Source organism: Argopecten irradians, chromosome 13 (genome assembly GCF_041381155.1).
Source record: "Argopecten irradians isolate NY chromosome 13, Ai_NY, whole genome shotgun sequence".
Classification (NCBI taxonomy): domain Eukaryota; kingdom Metazoa; phylum Mollusca; class Bivalvia; order Pectinida; family Pectinidae; genus Argopecten; species Argopecten irradians.
Window position 1 is genome coordinate 1,193,917 of NC_091146.1, and position 22,917 is coordinate 1,216,833.

Here is a 22,917-nt window from a genome sequence, read left to right on the forward strand (position 1 = left end):
TTTCCAACGTGTGCCAGCCAATCAGAGTGAGGCTATTTCATGAAACATTATAAAATTCCCGAAAACCTCCAAGTCGGTCTCATTGTCGCTGCTGTCGTCTAAAACACATCATCAACCACAAACTACAATATTTGTGAACATGGAGCCTACACGAGTTATCAATTTTTCAGCTGGGCCAGCCAAACTGCCGGAAGAGGTGAGTAATTTCATCGTCTGGCGACTGTTGTTTTCATGTCGATTGGGGTTTCCCCGAATGCCGCTTAATGACAACACTGATTTCACATATTTATTATATTATAAATCGTTACAGCTACTATGAAATTATTGTTGTTTGCATTTGTCTACCAGCAGAGCCACTTTGCATGAAAACTTTCTTTAAATATAAGTGAGAAAATTAGATGCTCTGCTTGCCGGTCAACACATGGCAGACTCTATATTAAGGCTAATGAATATTCATGAGGTCACGGCCATCCAGACAGTCATGTGTCAAAAGTCTGATGGGATATATAACGTTATATATACTTTCGAATGACATTATAATTAAGTCGTGAAATAGATAAGACAATAACTGCTAAGCGGAACTACAGCATGTATATATATTGCCATCAATTTATAATTCCTGTATCGATGTGTTATGCTCACTGACTATATATATAGCTAATATTATGAAGCCTAGTTAGCATACAGCTCTAAACTTGCAATGAATATTTTAACCAAACATCGGAGATCCCGAGATGATTTTAAATGTTAAGACATTCTGAAGTGTTATAATATTAACAATATTATTGTAACTGTAGAAATCAGTGCTCCTTGATGAAATTGTGTTTTAATGTTCCAAAATATTAAGATGCTCCACCGCCGACAGAGCATAAATGATATTCATCATTTGAACAATAATTGATGTTTAATCGTGTATATGTATGTCTAATTAACACATACACACAAAAAAAAATAATGTAAAATAATGTATTTTGCCTTTGGTGCATGCACAATCAGTACTTCATTCCATATAGGATATAGTGCCACAGAATTTTTTCGGGATGCAATTAATTATTTTTTCATATTTTTAACTTGAAGTAAAATTAGAAGCCCAAACTTTTCAATGGTGGTATACGTAATATGGTGTTCAGTAAGTAACTTTTGTAACTGAAGAAAAATACTAAATCGTCTGCTCCTGTTTTTGATAGTGAAAAATTACCGATTGTCAGCGGTGGAGCATCTTTAAAGAATTATCCATTTACAAGTTTTTAAAGTTGACCAAACTATGAGGATATTACACAATCAGATTTTGGTCACTTATTCGCTCAGTTGACATCATTGGTAAGCTAAAGCTAGCTTGTGGAGATGTAGTAAAGTTTCTTCAAACAATGACATAGTGTACTCCAAACGCATACCCACGTGACCATGTTCAACCAACATTATGAGACTCTAATTACACATTACATAGCTTAACACAAAGTACTGAAGTAAACCTGATTTAACACGTGTCTTACTCTCAATGTGGGGTCAAGCAGAAAAGTCCTTGTAATTGAACTATCTTGGGACTTTCAGAATTTTGTCACATGATATTTGTATAGTGTCTGGGTGACCGTGACCTCATGAATATTCATTAGCTACAGTAAAGTTAACATACCTACTACATAATGATGTGTGATTATAGAACATTGACATGTTAGTACTATTAGCGATGAAGTACTGGTACAAGTCTTAAATGGTGCAGTTAGTGGTCAGAATTGCATGGTTATTAAAGAATAGATCTGATATATATCAACATTGATTCATCAGTATTCTTATAAATATTGGTTCATCAGTATTCTTATAAATATTGGTTCTGTATCCATAGCGATATTGGTTCAGTATCCATAGCGATATTGGTTCAGTATCCATGGTGATATTGGTTCAGTATCCATAGCAATATTGGTTCAGTATCCATATAAAATATTTAAGGATTAAGGATGTATTCTTCTGAGGTTTCAGTCCCGTTGAAGTCTCGTTTCAACATAAATCAAAGAAGTTATGCGATTTTCAAATATAATTTATCAGTATCTGTAGCAAGTTGCCAGATGCAAATTTTGTCAAAAAATTACATTTCTATTTTTAGTAGATTTTTTTATACAGGGATTTTAAGAAATGGCCCATTTAGCGGCCATTTTGAAATTGTGTCTTTTTTCGCTTCAAGTAGAGCCACAGTTTTTCCATTTTTTACTGAAATTGTTTTTACTAAAATCATCACTGCGCCAGCATTTTTAGCTGTATTTAGCTAATTTTTGCTGCAAATCGTTACTAGGTTCGTAGTAATTAAGATATTGAGCATTAATATGTGAAACGATACACGTTTGTGAGTTTATTTTTACATTTAATGGTAATTTGGGCACTTTTATTTTTTACTTTAAAATACTGAAAAATAACAAAAATTAAAATGGGGCAAAAAAGTAAGCACACGGACCCCCAATTTTTCTTCCTGATTTAGAAAGAACTACCGTTTCCCTATTGATATGCAAAATAATAACAAAAGTTTAATACCAGAACCTTTCCTATAATGGGTTAAATTTGACAAAAATGGCTGAAAATGGTGCATTTTGTAGCTCAAAATTAAGGGGTAGGGGTAGCATATGTTGTTATTCTGAGAAAAAATATTAGTCTAATTGATCAAAACTGGTATATTTTTAAAGAAGACTACTAGAAAATGAATTCTACAAACATTCATTCATATCAAACATCTCATTAGGAAATTATGGCTTTAATCGCTATCTCATATGGTCAAAACGGCAAAATTCCCATAAAATCCAACATTTTGTCAACTAGGTGTCTTCGAGTGACAAAAGCTCAAAAACGAGCACACGGACATATGTTTTTTCTTCCATTTTCTTTTATGGTACGAACTCCTTTTTCCAAAAATCTATATGAGAAAAAAAGTTTAATACAAGAAAATTTTGACTTCTCAGAGGTGTACACCCTTAACTTGAATAGATTTTTTATGTTATGGAGATATAACACAAAAATCTGAGTGTACTCTAAATAAACCGCGAAGCGGTTTATGATGAGAGTACACTCATATTTTTGTGTTCTATCTCCATAACATAAAAAAAAAAAATATTCAAATTAATCCTTATAATTCAATTTACTAAAGATAATCTCTTCAATACTCAACATTTATTTTGGGACTCTTTTGTCTATGAAATCATTACGCCGTCATCAGAGCTAATCAGAAGCAACGTCACAAACGGCGACGCCATTTTTTCCTTTATTGGCTGATAAAGTAAATTTTCAAGCCAATGAAAATACTCGTAACAAGCAAAATTGAATTATATAGCGATATTGGTTCAGTATCCATAGTTATATTGGTTCAGTATCCATATATATAGTTATATTGGTTCAGTATCCATAGTTATATTGGTTCAGTATCCATAGTTATATTGGTTCAGTATCCATATATATAGTTATATTGGTTCAGTATCCATAGTGATATTGGTTCAGCCCATATAAAATATTTAGCGATATTGGTTCAGTATCCATAGTTATATTGGTTCAGTATCTATATATATATAGTTATATTGGTTCAGTATCCATAGTTATATTGGTTTAGTATCTATATATATATAGTTATATTGGTTCAGTATCCATAGTTATATTGGTTTAGTATCTATATATATATAGTTATATTGGTTCAGTATCCATAGTTATATTGGTTCAGTATCTATATATATATAGTTATATTGGTTCAGTATCCATAGTTATATTGGTTTAGTATCTATATATATATAGTTATATTGGTTCAGTATCCATAGTGATATTGGTTCACTATCTATATATATATAGTGATATTGGTTTAGTATCTATATATATATAGTTATATTGGTTCAGTATCCATAGTGATATTGGTTCACTATCTATATATATATAGTGATATTGGTTTAGTATCTATATATATATAGTTATATTGGTTCAGTATCCATAGTGATATTGGTTCAGTATTTATATATATATAGTTATATTGGTTCAGTATCCATAGTGATATTGGTTCAGTATTTATATATATATAGTTATATTGGTTCAGTATCTATAGTGATATCCGTTACCATGTTGATTTGTTTGTGATGTAGTTGATTGTGCACCTAGTATTTCTATATAGACTACACAGAAAAGAAGTCAATCAGTACTTTTCCACAAGCTGTGCTGAGCGTGCAGGTTCTCTAGTTATTTATAGACCAACTGAATAAAGGCAGCATATATGCGTCTTGGTCCTGTATAACTCTGTGTATATTTGTATAATAATACACATCCTACAGACTGTAGACGACGTCCAATAGGTACAATATAGGTTACGGGAAATGCCCCACGCAGCAGACAGCTAGGTTAATCAAGTAAAGAATGTCTGCGGCCAGTCCAATGTCCAATCCAGGTGTGATAAGGTGAATAGGCCCAGACAATGTTGGCCTGTGTAAACTACTGGTTCGCTATATAGCTACTAATCGTCCTGGTGTGGATTTAAAGTTTGACAGCTGGGGTAGCTATAGCTATAGGTCAGTATGTAATTATATATAAGGACAATATGAGATTATTTATATTGTCCCCACCATAGTAGACAGACTGTTACTGTGTTAGGCAGGTGTTATATAAGTCTATAGGATGACTTTGTAAGATATTTACAAATAGCAGAGAGATATAACATGTACACTGTACAGTATGTTATGCCACACTGACCCCACTTGTGTACTTTAATAGTCAATGAAGTGTCCTAGTAAAACACCAATATGAAGTGTCCTTGTATAACACCGATATGAAGTGTCCTAGTATAACACCAATGTGAAGTGTCCTATTATAACACCAATATGAAGTGTCCTAGTATAACACCAATATGAAGTGTCCTAGTATAACAACAATATGAAGTGTCCTTGTATAACAACAATATGAAGTGTCCTAGTATAACACCAATGTGAAGTGTCCTAGTATAACACCAATATGAAGTGTCCTAGTATAACACCAATGTGAAGTGTCCTATTATAACACCAATATGAAGTGTCCTAGTATAACACCAATGTGAAGTGTCCTATTATAACACCAATATGAAGTGTCCTAGTATAACACCAATATGAAGTGTCCTAGTATAACACCAATATGAAGTGTCCTAGTATAACACCAATATGAAGTGTCCTTGTATAACACCAATATGAAGTGTCCTAGTATAACACCAATATGAAGTGTCCTAGTATAACAACAATATGAAGTGTCCTAGTATAACACCAATATGAAGTGTCCTAGTATAACACCAATATGAAGTGTCCTAGTATAACACCGATATGAAGTGTCCTTGTATAACAACAATATGAAGTGTCCTAGTATAACACCAATGTGAAGTGTCCTAGTATAACAACAATATGAAGTGTCCTAGTATAACACCAATATGAAGTGTCCTAGTATAACACCAATGTGAAGTGTCCTAGTATAACACCAATATGAAGTGTCCTAGTATAACACCAATGTGAAGTGTCCTAGTATAACACCAATATGAAGTGTCCTAGTATAACACCAATATGAAGTGTCCTAGTATAACACCAATGTGAAGTGTCCTAGTATAACACCAATATTGAAGTGTCCTAGTATAACACCAATGTGAAGTGTCCTAGTATAACACCAATATGAAGTGTCCTAGTATAACACCGATATGAAGTGTCCTTGTATAACAACAATATGAAGTGTCCTAGTATAACACCAATGTGAAGTGTCCTAGTATAACAACAATATGAAGTGTCCTAGTATAACACACCAATATGAAGTGTCCTAGTATAACAACAATATGAAGTGTCCTAGTATAACACCAATGTGAAGTGTCCTAGTATAACAACAATATGAAGTGTCCTAGTATAACACCAATGTGAAGTGTCCTAGTATAACAACAATATGAAGTGTCCTAGTATAACAACAATATGAAGTGTCCTTGTATAACAACAATATGAAGTGTCCTAGTATAACACCAATGTGAAGTGTCCTAGTATAACACCAATATGAAGTGTCCTTGTATAACAACAATATGAAGTGTCCTAGTATAACACCAATATGAAGTGTCCTAGTATAACAACAATATGAAGTGTCCTAGTATAACACCAATATGAAGTGTCCTAGTATAACAACAATATGAAGTGTCCTAGTATAACACCAATGTGAAGTGTCCTAGTATAACAACAATATGAAGTGTCCTAGTATAACACCAATGTGAAGTGTCCTAGTATAACAACAATATGAAGTGTCCTAGTATAACAACAATATGAAGTGTCCTTGTATAACAACAATATGAAGTGTCCTAGTATAACACCAATGTGAAGTGTCCTAGTATAACACCAATGTGAAGTGTCCTAGTATAACACCAATATGAAGTGTCCTAGTATAACAACAATATGAAGTGTCCTAGTATAACAACAATATGAAGTGTCCTAGTATAACACCAATGTGAAGTGTCCTAGTATAACACCAATATGAAGTGTCCTAGTATAACACCAATATGAAGTGTCCTTGTATAACACCAATATGAAGTTTCCTAGTATAACACCAATATGAAGTGTCCTAGTATAACACCAATATGAAGTGTCCTAGTATTACAACAATATGAAGTGTCCTAGTATAACACCAATGTGAAGTGTCCTATTATAACAACAATATGAAGTGTCCTAGTATAACACCAATGTGAAGTGTCCTATTATAACAACAATATGAAGTGTCCTTGTATAACACCAATATGAAGTGTCCTAGTATAACAACAATATGAAGTGTCCTAGTATAACACCAATATGAATAGTTAACCCATATGAAGTGTCCTAGTATAACACCAATATGAAGTAGTATAACACCAATATGAAGTGTCCTGAAGTGTCTATAACACCAATATGAAGTGTCCTTGTATAACACCAATATGAAGTGTCCTAGTATAACACCAATATGAAGTGTCCTATTATAACACCAATATGAAGTGTCCTAGTATAACAACAATATGAAGTGTCCTAGTATAACACCAATATGAAGTGTCCTAGTATAACACCAATGTGAAGTGTCCTAGTATAACACCAATATGAAGTGTCCTTGTATAACACCAATATGAAGTGTCCTAGTATAACACCAATATGAAGTGTCCTATTATAACACCAATATGAAGTGTCCTAGTATAACACCAATATGAAGTGTCCTTGTATAACACCAATATGAAGTGTCCTAGTATAACACCAATATGAAGTGTCCTAGTATAACACCAATATGAAGTGTCCTAGTATAACACCAATATGAAGTGTCCTAGTATAACACCAATATGAAGTGTCCTAGCTTATATAGTATAACCAATATGAAGAGATCAAAGACTCCATGCTCACAATATAGAAATTGAAATGGACGTTAGACCAAGCAGTTTTAACTTAAAAGTACTAGGACCGAGGTGGCTATGGATATATGTACTAGGTAAAGGTCACCATGAACAGCTGATACCTCTAAATATAGAACTTAAAAAACTGTGTAAACTGTGTATGTGTGACTCACTCACTCTCTGTTGAAAAGTAATGGGGAATTTTGTCTGATCAAGTACAAGCTGTCACCAGAAATGTACATGATTCTGCTGTCACAATACAAGCTCGAATTATTTAGTACCGTGGCCTGGTTGTGTATAAAAAGTTGATGATGAAGTACTAGTATGGTATATTTTCTACTGTCAGGTCATGTTTAATTTGGGTCAGTAGGTCAGTAAATTATGAAATTTTGTAGTTGTGGTACAGTACATTCATTTAATAAATTACATATTTATTTTATCAAAATTGATACTTTTATCATTCGATTAATATAAACATTACTGAAATCGTTTAAAAGAAAATTACAATATATGAAATGAACCAAGTTATGCTTGAATTAATGAAGCTGTTGCCCCCCTGAAGACTTGTTTGAGATCTCCTCAAACTAAAGCTGAAACACACAGTATAAAATGTCATGGGTGAAGGAATTAAATAACAATGACAAGAGCAATGATTTTCATAAACATTCCTAACTGTAAACATTGACAATAGCAATGATTTTCATAAACATTCCTAACTGTAAACAATGACAATAGCAATGATTTTCATAAACATTCCTAACTGTAAACATTGACAATAGCAATGATTTTCATAAACATTCCTAACTGTAAACATTGACAATAGCAATGATTTTCATAAACATTCCTAACTGTAAACATTGACAATAGCAATGATTTTCATAAACATTCCTAACTGTAAACATTGACAATAACAATGATTTTCATAAACATTCCTAACTGTAAACATTGACAATAGCAATGATTTTCATAAACATTCCTAACTGTAAACATTGACAATAGCAATGATTTTCATAAACATTCCTAACTGTAAACATTGACAATAGCAATGATTTTCATAAACATTCCTAACTGTAAACATTGACAATAGCAATGATTTTCATAAACATTCCTAACTGTAAACAGATATTTGTTTTCCTGACATACCAAATGACCACTGCTTTCTGAGGCCCGGTTTGTTCTCTTTATTGAAAGGTGACCAGTTCTATCTTGTATTGGAAAGCGGTTTTGATTGGTTGGCAATTTGGTTTTAATTTGGAGGAAAAATGAATACTTAATTAAGACCTTTAAAAGATGGCCTCCCTTTAAACTGAAAGTAGCAGTGTCAATTAGGGCCCTCTGGTGGCCATGACCGATACTCATTATTTTTAGTTTACAGATACCCGTGGGTCAGGACATCATGTTATGATTAAGGTCAGGTTTTGTCTAATTTTGTTTGAACCAACTGATATTTTTGAATGATTTTACATAAATAATAATGCATTTATGTGTGGAAAATAAAACTCTGTTTTGATTTATTTTCTAGGTGTTAGAAAAGGCACAGCGTGAAATGTTGAACTACAACAATACCGGCCAGTCTGTTATGGGTAAGTACATGTGTGTACAAAGTAGGTACATGTAAATACATGTGTGTGTACTGAGTAGGTCAGTACACATGTGTGTACGGAGTAGGTACATGTAAATACATGTGTGTGTACTGAGTAGGTCAGTACACATGTTTGTATGGAGTAGGTAAGTAAACATGTATTTACGGAGTAGGTAAGTACACATGTGTGTACGGAGTAGGTAAGTACACATGTGTGTACGCAGTAGGTAAATACATGTGTGTACGCAGTAGGTAAGTAAACATGTGTGTTAAAAATCTATTCTGCATGTTACAGAATCCAAAATGCTGTCATTATATTGTGAGCAAAATTTGTGTCATTTTTTCTGAAAATAAGATGTTGCCTGCATACTGACACAAAAACACGACATCAATCACTAGTGAATACACGAAATCTTATTTTATATGTCCTCAGAAATCAGTCACAGGTCTGGCGATTTCACGAAAATTATCAACGCAGCAGAAAAAGATGTTCGGGATATTTTGTAAGTATAGTATTGTTAATTGTATGTGTACAAAAGGAGATTGTTAAAATGCTTTGTTCAGAAGAAGCTTCTGAAGAGAAATACTTACTCAGTAATAACAATCAAATATGAAATGATCAAGGGAAATAACTCTTAACTTATACAGCATAATTCAATTTACTACACTGCTGTTTCTTAAATTGTTACAATTAAGTCCTTATATATCTTCTGTCATTATACTCATGAACTTCTACGCTGTCAGATAAATGTGTCATTATACTCATGAACTTCTACGCTGTCAGATAAATGTGTCATTATACTCATGAACTTCTACGCTGTCAGATAAATGTGTCATTATACTCATGAACTTCTACGCTGTCAGATAAATGTGTCATTATACTCATGAACTTCTACGCTGTCAGATAAATGTGTCATTATACTCATGAACTTCTATGCTGTCAGATAAATGTGTCATTATACTCATGAACTTCTACGCTGTCAGATAAATGTGTCATTATACTCATGAACTTCTACGCTGTCAGATAAATGTGTCATTATACTCATGAACTTCTACGCTGTCAGATAAATGTGTCATTATACTCATGAACTTCTATGCTGTCAGATAAATGTGTCATTATACTCATGAACTTCTACGCTGTCAGATAAATGTGTCATTATACTCATGAACTTCTACGCTGTCAGATAAATGTGTCATTATACTCATGAACTTCTACGCTGTCAGATAAATGTGTCATTATACTCATGAACTTCTATGCTGTCAGATAAATGTGTCATTATACTCATGAACTTCTATGCTGTCAGATAAATGTGTCATTATACTCATGAACTGTGATGTTGTTTTTCCCTACAGGAATGTGCCCAGTAATTACAAGATCATCTTCACACAGGGCGGGGGTACCGGTCAGTTTTCAGCTGTACCTCTCAATCTAATGGGTCTGAAGGAAGGACACTGTGCCGACTACATAGTGACCGGCAGCTGGTCCGCTAAGGCCGCAAAGGAAGCTGAGAAGTACGGCAAAGTCAACGTCGTCAACCCAAAAATGGACAAATACACAAGTAGGTCAAGTAAACAAGTAGGTCATATACACAAGTAGGTCATATACACAAGTAGGTCATATAGCCTTCAATTACTGATTACTGGTGATTACTTGAGAAAATGTAAATTGAATTACAAACGGTTATGATTACACGATTATGGTTACCCCATGCCTGGTCTTTAGTCGTTATATCAGGGTGATCTGGCCTTTTATGTAAGTAACATACACTGCATTCTTCAGAGAACTCCAGTTTGCAAAGACAATACGTTTTTGGGAGTTTGCATTTTACTATGAAGAAAATAACACTGTGTTAACTGATATTTAAATTGGGAATTATTTAGGAGATTATGTCGGTATTAAAGGCTGATAGGATCTAAAATTTGTCAGATTAATACGAGTCTATTATATAAGAATTAATGCTGTTTTTTTTTCTGAAACGGCAGATGTCAAGTAATTAAAACGGAATTTTATTTTCAGCGATACCACATGAATCAACATTTAATCTGAATCCTGAAGCCTCTTATGTGTTCTACTGTGCGAATGAAACTATCCATGGTAAGTGATGGTATGTTCTTTGTCTATGTATAGACTCTAGGTATACAAATATTGTTCTCTCTTACCAAACCCTGTGTAACCCTGGTCAATACTAGCCGCAATATATTTCCCGGATAGTTAGAACTTCTCTTTAGCTTGATCGGTTGAGCATCAGACTAGTAATCCAGAGGTACCGAGTTTGATCCCTGGCACCAGTGGTGACTAAATTCATTATAAATCCTGCACCCTGTTACATTGGCGTCCATGTAGGGACTTGGGAATGATACTTAATGATACCTGCGAAGGAATTGTTGTGACCCCTGGAAACTTTAGGACGAGTTCATTCCTAAAAGGGGAGTATATATGTAACCCTGGTCAATACTAGCCGCAATATACCGCTTGGCTAGAGAGAACTTCTCTTTAGCTCGATCGGTTGAGCGTCAGACTAGTACATATGTAATGGAGAGGTCCCGAGTTTGATCGCTGGCTGAGGCAGTGATTAAATTCATTATAAACTTGCTAACTATCCATGGTAAGTTATTGGACCGTGATCTTCTTTGTACACATCCTTGGTATACAAATATTAGTCTCTCTTACCAAAGCATTTCTTGATAATCTGTTGAGATAATATGATAGAGTTAAGTAAAATGTGACATTGATGTTGGTAGGTGTGTTAAGTAAAATGTGACATTGATGTTGGTAGGTGTGTTAAGTAAAATGTGACATTGATGTTGGTAGGTGTGTTAAGTAAAATGTGACATTGATGTTGGTAGGTGTGTTAAGTAAAATGTGACATTGATGTTGGTAGGTGTGTTAAGTAAAATGTGACATTGATTTGAGTGTTAAGAAAAGTGACATGATGTTGGTAGGTGTGTTAAGTAAAATGTGACATTGATGTTGGTAGGTGTGTTAAGTAAAATGTGACATTGATGTTGGTAGGTGTGTTAAGTAAAATGTGACATTGATGTTGGTAGGTGTGTTAAGTAAAATGTGACATTGATGTTGGTAGGTGTGTTAAGTAAAATGTGACATTGATGTTGGTAGGTGTGTTAAGTAAAATGTGACATTGATGTTGGTAGGTGTGGAGTTCCAGTTTATACCAGAAACACATGGCGTGCCCCTTGTCTGTGATATGTCTTCTAACATGATGTCTCGACCGGTCGATATCTCAAAGGTAAACATTTCATGTTAAGTCTTTGTTAGCATTGTAAACTTTTTTATTTTATTTCTCGAAAACAGCAAAATTCTTCTGACCTTTTAATAAACATGATAAAGTTTTCATTAATTTTAAGAAACAGCAAAATCCTCTAGCTTTTGAACACATTACTATTTAAAGCATGCGCAATACTTATAGTATATTATATTCACAACGAGTTTATAGTATATTATATTCACAACGAGACTTTATTCTGTATTGCATATTACAGAGTTAGCTCCCTTGTGGTTAGGTATCTATTGTGACATCATTATTTTGTGAGCCCAGTTCACATTGTTTTCCCTGAAAAGTATGATGTTTTTGATGTCAAAATCGATACCTACCCACAAGGGCAGATAACTCTGTACCATGCAAATATGGAATAGATCCTGTTTGATGGCGAGCTTTGTGAATTATGAACTTTACTTATAGCCTTTTATAAAACCATATTAATATCAAATATGCTTAGTAATAGGAAATGGTTTATTGTAAGATAAGATTTAATAAAAATGAAGAATTTCCTGAAATATGTTTTCTGGTGTGGCTTATCGTAATATAAGATAATAATGAAGAATTCCCTGACGTATGTTTTCTGTAAGGGAGATCAACTTGTAAATATAACGCATTGTATGTTACAGTTTGGCGTGATTTTCGCCGGTGCCCAGAAGAACATTGGTTGTGCTGGAGTAACCGTGGTGATCATAAGGGAGGACTTATTAGGACACGCCCACCCAATGACCCCGATAATCTTTGATTACAAAACACAAGTGGGAAACAATTCGCTTTACAATACAGCACCTACATACAAGTAAGTTTGATATCACAGCACCTATATACAATTAAGTTTGATATCACGGCACCTATATACAAGTAAGTTTGATATCACAGCACCTACATACAAGTAAGGTTGATATCACAGCACCTACATACAAGTAAGGTTGATATTACAGCACCTACATACAAGTAAGTTTGATATCACAGCACCTATATACAAGTAGGTTTGATATCACAGCACCTATATACAAGTAGGTTTGATATCACAGCACCTATATACAAGTAAGTTTGATATCACAGAACCTATATACAAGTAGGTTTGATATCACAGCACCTATATACAAGTAATTTTGATATCACAGCACCTATATACAAGTAATTTTGATATCACAGCACCTATATACAAGTAAGTTTGATATCACAGCACCTACATACAAGTAAGTTTGATATCACAACACCTACATACAAGTAAGTTTGATATCACAGCACCTATATACAAGTAAGTTTGATATCACAACACCTACATACAAGTAAGTTAGTTTGATATCACAACACCTACATACAAGTAAGTTAGTTTGATATCACAGCACCTATATACAAGTAAGTTTGATATCACAGCACCTATATACAAGTAATTTTGATATCACAGCACCTACATACAAGTAGGTTTGATATCACAACACCTATATACAAGTAAGTTTGATATCACAACACCTATATACAAGTAAGTTTGATATCACAGCACCTATATACAAGTAAATTTGATATCACAGCACCTATATACAAGTAAGTTTGATATCACAGCACCTATATACAAGTAAGTTTGATGTTACAGCACCTACATACAAGTAAGTTTGATATCACAGCACCTACATACAAGTAAGTTTGATATCACAGCACCTACATACAAGTAAGTTTGATATCACAACACCTACATACAAGTAAGTTTGATATCACAGCACCTATATACAAGTAAGTTTGATATCACAGCACCTACATACAAGTAAGGTTGATATTACAGCACCTACATACAAGTAAGTTTGATATCACAGCACCTATATACAAGTAATTTTGATATCACAGCACCTATATACAAGTAAGTTTGATATCACAGCACCTACATACAAGTAAGTTTGATATCACAACACCTACATACAAGTAAGTTTGATATCACAGCACCTACATACAAGTAAGTTTGATATCACAGCACCTACATACAAGTAGGTTTGATATCACAGCACCTATATACAAGTAATTTTGATATCACAGCACCTATATACAAGTAAGTTTGATATCACAGCACCTACATACAAGTAAGTTTGATATCACAACACCTACATACAAGTAAGTTTGATATCACAGCACCTACATACAAGTAAGTTTGATATCACAGCACCTACATACAAGTAGGTTTGATATCACAACACCTACATACAAGTAAGTTTGATATCACAGCACCTATATACAAGTAATTTTGATATCACAGCACCTATATACAAGTAAGTTTGATATCACAGCACCTACATACAAGTAAGTTTGATATCACAACACCTACATACAAGTAAGTTTGATATCACAGCACCTATATACAAGTAAGTTTGATGATATCACAACACCTACATACAAGTAAGTTGGTTTGATATCACAGCACCTACATACAAGTTAGTTTGATATCACAGCACCTATATACAAGTAAGTTTGATATCACAGCACCTATATACAAGTAAGTTTGATATCACAGCACCTATATACAAGTAAGTTTGATGTTACAGCACCTACATACAAGTAAGTTTGATATCACAGCACCTACATACAAGTAAGTTTGATATCACAGCACCTACATACAAGTAAGTTTGATATCACAGCACCTATATACAAGTAAGTTTGATATCACAGCACCTATATACAAGTAAGTTTGATATCACAGCACCTACATACAAGTAAGTTTGATATCACAGCACCTACATACAAGTAAGTTTGATATTACAGCACCTATATACAAGTAAGTTTGGTATCACAACACCTACATACAAGTAAGTTTGATATCACAACACCTACATACAAGTAAGTTTGATATCATAGCACCTACATACAAGTAAGTTTGATATCACAGCACCTACATACAAGTAAGTTTGATATTACAGCACCTATATACAAGTAGGTTTGATATCACAGCACCTACATACAAGTAAGTTTGATATCAAAGCACCTATATACAAGTAAGTTTGATATCACAACACCTACATACAAGTAAGTTTGATATCATAGCACCTACATACAAGTAAGTTTGATATCACAACACCTACATACAAGTAAGTTTGATATCATAGCACCTACATACAAGTAAGTTTGATATCACAACACCTACATACAAGTAAGTTCGATATCATAGCACCTATAACAAGTAAGTTTGCTATCACAGCACCTACATACAAGTAAGTTTGATATCATTTCTTCTTTCATTGTAAAATGCTCGCACAGTCTTACAGTCATGTTATACAATGTACGGCCCTCGGTAGTACTTTGTATCCTACCCTTGACCTCTGTATCGTAACCTTGACCTTGATGGATACATGTATTTTGGAGTAATCTTGACCTCTTTCTCTACAGTATATACATCCTAGGCCTAGTATTACAGTGGGTAAAAGCCCAGGGCGGTTTACAACAAATGAAACAGAACTCGGATGTGAAAGCTAAAGCTGTGTACGATGTCCTCGACAACTCCAATGGATTCTATTGGTGAGTTATTTATAGCATGTCTGATAAAGGTCTACTTTGTCAATGATATGCTGGTGAATATCTTTGCTGAAATATCTGAGGTTTTTTCCCCCCGAATTATTTACGATTGGGATTCATTCCAAGTTTTAAATCAGTCTTATTCTGTATTACAGTGGAACCATCGAGCCTCACTGCCGATCTAGAATGAATGTACCATTCCGTGTTGGCGGACCCAACGGAGATGAAGCTTTAGAAAAGAAATTCTTAGAGGAAGCAGCAAAACTTAACATGATCTCATTAAAAGGACATCGGTAAGAAAAGTGGAATATTTGACTTAAAGACAAAAACGTAATACAAAAATATTGTCTGGAAAGGATAGCTATTTTTAGAAAATCTATTATAACCCTGAACATCTTAATGTAGTTCTCTGTGTGTTCAGTATAACCCTAAACATCTTAATGTAGTTCTCTGTGTGTTCAGTATAACCCTAAACATCTTAATGTAGTTCTCTGTGTGTTCAGCTAATCCACAAGTGTGACAAAATCTATTATAACCCTAAACATCTTAATGTAGTTCTCTGTGTGTTTAGCTACTCCACAAGTGTGACAAAATCTATTATAACCCTAAACATCTTAATGTAGTTCTCTGTGTGTTCAGTATAACCCTAAACATCTTAATGTAGTTCTCTGTGTGTTAAGCTACTCCACAAGTGTGACAAAATCTATTATAACCCTAAACATCTTAATGTAGTTCTCTGTGTGTTCAGTATAACCCTAAACATCTTAATGTAGTTCTCTATGTGTTCAGTATAACCCTAAACATCTTAATGTAGTTCTCTGTGTGTTCAGTATAACCCTAAACATCTTAATGTAGTTCTCTGTGTGTTCAGTATAACCCTAAACATCTTAATGTAGTTCTCTGTGTGTTCAGTATAACCCTAAACATCTTAATGTAGTTCTCTATGTGTTCAGCATAACCCTAAACATCTTAATGTAGTTCTCTGTGTGTTCAGTATAACCCTAAACATCTTAATGTAGTTCTCTGTGTGTTCAGTATAACCCTAAACATCTTAATGTAGTTCTCTATGTGTTCAGCATAACCCTAAACATCTTAATGTAGTTCTCTGTGTGTTCAGTATAACCCTAAACATCTTAATGTAGTTCTCTGTGTGTTCAGAATAACCCTAAACATCTTAATGTAGTTCTCTGTGTGTTTATCTACTCCACAAGTGTGACAAAATCTATTATAACCCTAAACATCTTAATGTAGTTCTCTATGTGTTCAGTATAACCCTAAACATCTTAATGTAGTTCTCTGTGTGTTTATCTACTCCACAAGTGTGACAAAATCTATTATAACCCTAAACATCTTAATGTAGTTCTCTGTGTGTTCAGTATAACCCTAAACATCTTAATGTAGTTCTCTATGTGTTCAGTATAACCCTAAACATCTTAATGTAGTTCTCTGTGTGTTCAGTATAACCCTAAACATCTTAATGTAGTTCTCTGTGTGTTTATCTACTCCACAAGTGTGACAAAATCTATTATAACCCTAAACATCTTAATGTAGTTCTCTGTGTGTTCAGTATAACCCTAAACATCTTAATGTAGTTCTCTATGTGTTCAGTATAACCCTAAACATCTTAATGTAGTTCTCTGTGTGTTCAGTATAACCCTAAACATCTTAATGTAGTTCTCTATGTGTTCAGCATAACCCTAAACATCTTAATGTAGTTCTCTGTGTGTTTAGTATAACCCTAAACATCTTAATGTAGTTCTCTGTGTGTTCAGTATAACCCTAAACATCTTAATGTAGTTCTCTGTGTGTTTATCTACTCCACAAGTGTGACAAAATCTATTATAACCCTAAACATCTTAATGTAGTTCTCTATGTGTTCAGTATAACCCTAAACATCTTAATGTAGTTCTGTGTGTGTTTAGCTACTCCACAAGTGTGACAAAATCTATTATAACCCTAAACATCTTAATTTAGTTCTCTGTGTGTTCAGTATAACCCTAAACATCTTAATGTAGTTCTCTATGTGTTCAGTATAACCCTAAACATCTTAATGTAGTTCTCTGTGTGTTCAGTATAACCCTAAACATCTTAATGTAGTTCTCTGTGTGTTCAGTATAACCCTAAACATCTTAATGTAGTTCTCTGTGTGTTCAGTATAACCCTAAACATCTTAATGTAGTTCTCTGTGTGTTTAGCTACTCCACAAGTGTGACAAAATCTATTATAACCCTAAACATCTTAATGTAGTTCTCTATGTGTTCAGTATAACCCTAAACATCTTAATGTAGTTCTCTGTGTGTTTAGTATAACCCTAAACATCTTAATGTAGTTCTCTGTGTGTTTAGTATAACCCTGAACATCTTAATGTAGTTCTCTGTGTGTTCAGTATAACCCTAAACATCTTAATGTAGTTCTCTGTGTGTTCAGTATAACCCTAAACATCTTAATGTAGTTCTCTGTGTGTTTAGTATAACCCTAAACATCTTAATGTAGTTCTCTGTGTGTTTATCTACTCCACAAGTGTGACAAAATCTATTATAACCCTAAACATCTTAATGTAGTTCTCTGTGTGTTCAGTATAACCCTAAACATCTTAATGTAGTTCTCTGTGTGTTCAGTATAACCCTAAACATCTTAATGTAGTTCTCTGTGTGTTCAGTATAACCCTAAACATCTTAATGTAGTTCTCTATGTGTTCAGTATAACCCTAAACATCTTAATGTAGTTCTCTGTGTGTTTATCTACTCCACAAGTGTGACAAAATCTATTATAACCCTAAACATCTTAATGTAGTTCTCTGTGTGTTCAGTATAACCCTAAACATCTTAATGTAGTTCTCTGTGTGTTCAGCTAATCCACAAGTGTGACAAAAATCTATTATAACCCTAAACATCTTAATGTAGTTCTCTGTGTGTTCAGTATAACCCTAAACATCTTAATGTATTTCTCTGTGTGTTCAGTATAACCCTAAACATCTTAATGTAGTTCTCTGTGTGTTCAGTATAACCCTAAACATCTTAATGTAGTTCTCTGTGTGTTCAGTATAACCCTAAACATCTTAATGTAGTTCTCTGTGTGTTCAGTATAACCCTAAACATCTTAATGTAGTTCTCTGTGTGTTTAGCTACTCCACAAGTGTGACAAAATCTATTATAACCCTAAACATCTTAATGTAGTTCTCTGTGTGTTCAGTATAACCCTAAACATCTTAATGTAGTTCTCTATGTGTTCAGTATAACCCTAAACATCTTAATGTAGTTCTCTGTGTGTTCAGTATAACCCTAAACATCTTAATGTAGTTCTCTGTGTGTTCAGTATAACCCTAAACATCTTAATGTAGTTCTCTGTGTGTTCAGTATAACCCTAAACATCTTAATGTAGTTCTCTGTGTGTTTAGCTACTCCACAAGTGTGACAAAATCTATTATAACCCTAAACATCTTAATGTAGTTCTCTGTGTGTTCAGTATAACCCTAAACATCTTAATGTAGTTCTCTATGTGTTCAGTATAACCCTAAACATCTTAATGTAGTTCTCTGTGTGTTCAGTATAACCCTAAACATCTTAATGTAGTTCTCTGTGTGTTTAGCTACTCCACAAGTGTGACAAAATCTATTATAACCCTAAACATCTTAATGTAGTTCTCTGTGTGTTCAGTATAACCCTAAACATCTTAATGTAGTTCTCTATGTGTTCAGTATAACCCTAAACATCTTAATGTAGTTCTCTGTGTGTTCAGTATAACCCTAAACATCTTAATGTAGTTCTCTGTGTGTTTAGCTACTCCACAAGTGTGACAAAATCTATTATAACCCTAAACATCTTATGTAGTTCTCTGTGTGTTCAGTATAACCCTAAACATCTTAATGTAGTTCTCTATGTGTTCAGTATAACCCTAAACATCTTAATGTAGTTCTCTGTGTGTTCAGTATAACCCTAAACATCTTAATGTAGTTCTCTGTGTGTTCAGTATAACCCTGAACATCTTAATGTAGTTCTCTGTGTGTTCAGTATAACCCTAAACATCTTAATGTAGTTCTCTGTGTGTTCAGTATAACCCTAAACATCTTAATGTAGTTCTCTGTGTGTTTAGTATAACCCTAAACATCTTAATGTAGTTCTCTGTGTGTTTAGTATAACCCTAAACATCTTAATGTAGTTCTCTGTGTGTTTATCTACTCCACAAGTGTGACAAAACACTTCAGAAATGATTCGTAGTGGCTAACATCTGACAAGATGTCGGTAATGGACCATCATGTTATGGGAGTAGAGGTTCAGGCGTGACTTGAATCCTAGTACTATTGGAGTTGTTCACCTTTAGATTTATATATAGTCAGTAGAGCCGTAGATTTCCACTACGTACAAATCTTTGGCTCAGTCAGTAGAGCTGTAGATTTCCACTATGTACAAATCTTTGGCTCAGTCAGTAGAGCAGTAGATTTCCACTACGTACAAATCTTTGGCTCAGTCAGTAGAGCTGTAGATTTCCACAATGTACAAAATCTTTGGCTCAGTCAGTAGCGCTGTAGATTTCCACTATTTACAAATCTTTGGCTCAGTCAGTAGAGCTGTAGATTTCCACTATGTACAAATCTTTGGCTCTGTCAGTAGAGCTGTAGATTTCCACTATGTACAAATCTTTGGCTCAGTCAGTAGAGCAGTAGATTTCCACTATGTACAAATCTTTGGCTCAGTCAGTAGAGCAGTAGATTTCCACTATGTACAAATCTTTGGCTCAGTCAGTAGCGCTGTAGATTTCCACTATGTACAAATCTTTGGCTATGTCAGTAGAGCAGTAGATTTTCACTATGTACAAATCTTTGGCTCAGTCAGTAGAGCTGTAGATTTCCACCATGTACAAATCTTTGGCTCAGTCAGTAGAGCAGTAGATTTCCACTATGTACAAATCTTTGGCTCAGTCAGTAGAGCTGTAGATTTCCACTATGTACAAATCTTTGGCTCAGTCAGTAGAGCTGTAGATTTCCACTATGTACAAATCTTTGGCTCAGTCAGTAGAGCTGTAGATTTCCACTATGTACAAATCTTTGGCTCAGTCAGTAGAGCTGTAGATTTCCACTATGTACAAATCTTTGGCTCAGTCAGTAGAGCCATAGATTTCCACTATGTACAAATCTTTGGCTCAGTCAGAAGAGCTGTAGATTTCCACTATGTACAAATCTTTGGCTCAGTCAGTAGAGCTGTAGATTTCAACTACAGTACAAACCACACCAGTCTGCTCCTTTTACAGAACATTTTCAGTAAAGAAAATTTTAAAGAAAGATTACTCACGTGAAAAAAACTGCAATAAATGGAAAATTTAAGATATTGATTCATGAATCTCCTAACTTTTGTGTAACCGTTATTAATCTGTCTGTTTACATATATCTGTTGTAGATCTGTGGGTGGTATGCGGGCCTCTCTATACAATGCCGTTACTGTGGAGGAAGCATTGACTCTTGTACGATTTATGAATGAATTTCGTCAACAAAATCAGTAAAGTAAATAATACAAGAAGCTGAAGATTACATCTTTATCACTATGAACACAAACAAAATCTAGTCTGGAATCTGTGAAAGGAAGATTGGTGTATCGCCCACAGAAGACTTGTGTTAGAAGAAAAAAGACATGTTGATGTACATTACCGGATGCGAGACCACTCAACTCAAGCCAGTATTCCCACACTAAATCTAGCAGAAACTGAATCTCTTGGTGGCTATGTGGACTCATTTGGAATTCTGTTCCTCTGGGACTAATCAAGTGCGACGAATCTCTATATATATTTTCTATACTTGTTGAGATGATGTTAAGGTTAGTCATGGTTGTGCTGAACGTTTCTAAGGTTTTCATACAGACCAGGTTGTAGTGTTCTTGGTTTACAGGGGTTACAATCACTTATGATCTCTACACCCCTGGACGATGTCATAGCAAAACTGATAAAAAAAAGAAGGCAGTTCAAGAGAAAAACACTGACCAATCACAGGTCCACAGACACTTCCTTTATATATTTACAGAGAAAGATGCCCAACTTCAAAGCCACACAGTGTACCATTATTTGATTCTTTTGATGTACATCAAAACTACCTGCTTATCTGATGATTCACACAAAGGCTTCAGTGTGGCTATAACATATTTCAGGGATGTAGAGATCGTAAGTGATTGTAACCCCTTGGAAATCAAGGAGGAGGTTGTAAATCACTTAGCAGAAATCTCGTTTATAGATGATAAAATAACAGTAAGAGTGATGGAAAGAAAGGGAAACAGATGAAGGAAGAACGATGGATGACAGAAAGGGAAAGGTGTGTATTAGGAGATGAGGAAATGAAAATGATGTATGGAAGAGTTTGTATAGAATATATGAAAGTGTCTGGAGAGCTTAAATGTGAATTTTATATGTATATAGATGTAAATATGGTGTAAATACATTGTAAATAGAGAGATATGTACATATTTTACCGAGATCAATCTTTGTTGAGTTGTCCGAGTATTATGAAGGAGATCCAACATAAAAATTAATCCTGTTCTTTAAAGAAAATGTGTTAAACATTGTTCATGATAAAATTGTGTGTTAACTGTCAGTTGTGGATCACAATGTCCATTATAGAAAAAATGTTAACATCAAATTAATTTTCTGTAATGCATGGTATTTGTTATTACATATAGGGCATTTTTTATTTTGTTACCTTGCAGAAGACGATATAGTACCAAAATGTCACAAAATTGGAATGGAGCAGACATTCTCATTGTCTTGATTTACTGTTACTTATCATTCTTTGTTGTGCATTATTTCTGTATCATTTGCTTGGGTAAGATATTACAGACAATATGATTGGCTAGACATTGTTTACAAAATATTGTTTTCGAACATTTATAAAACTACAAATATTAGAAAAAAATCAACAAAAATAAAAATTTAAACTGATATTGTTGTTATTTTCATTTCTCATAGTTAGAAACCACAGGGATCTGAGAATTGGTTACAGTTTACATGTACATGTATATATTTGGACCCAGTAGACTGAGACTGGCAATACACCATTTAAACAGATTTTAGGGATCTACAGTGGAGCTTGCTTGTTACAAACTCGGATAGTATAACCTTCATTTGAAGTGCTTTGTCAGTCACAGCCAAATTCACTCGTTATTTTTGTTCAAAAAAACTCTGGATTTGGAAAATACGGAAAACTCTTGACAATACAAAGTGTGTGTTCA

General features: G+C 34.1%; 1 protein-coding gene across 1 annotated transcript; it reads left to right on the plus strand.

Moving 5' to 3' along the window:
• Nucleotides 1-35: 35 nt before the first annotated feature.
• On the plus strand, nt 36-22,627 carry LOC138306766 (phosphoserine aminotransferase-like). The gene is made up of 10 exons (XM_069247236.1): nt 36-196; nt 8,871-8,931; nt 9,364-9,433; nt 10,284-10,489; nt 10,948-11,025; nt 12,084-12,178; nt 12,838-13,007; nt 15,584-15,712; nt 15,865-16,002; nt 21,103-22,627. Exons 1-10 carry the CDS (start codon nt 140-142, stop codon nt 21,203-21,205), a joined length of 1,107 nt encoding a protein of 368 aa, XP_069103337.1. The 5' UTR covers nt 36-139; the 3' UTR covers nt 21,206-22,627.
• The last annotated feature ends 290 nt before the right edge of the window (nt 22,628-22,917 follow it).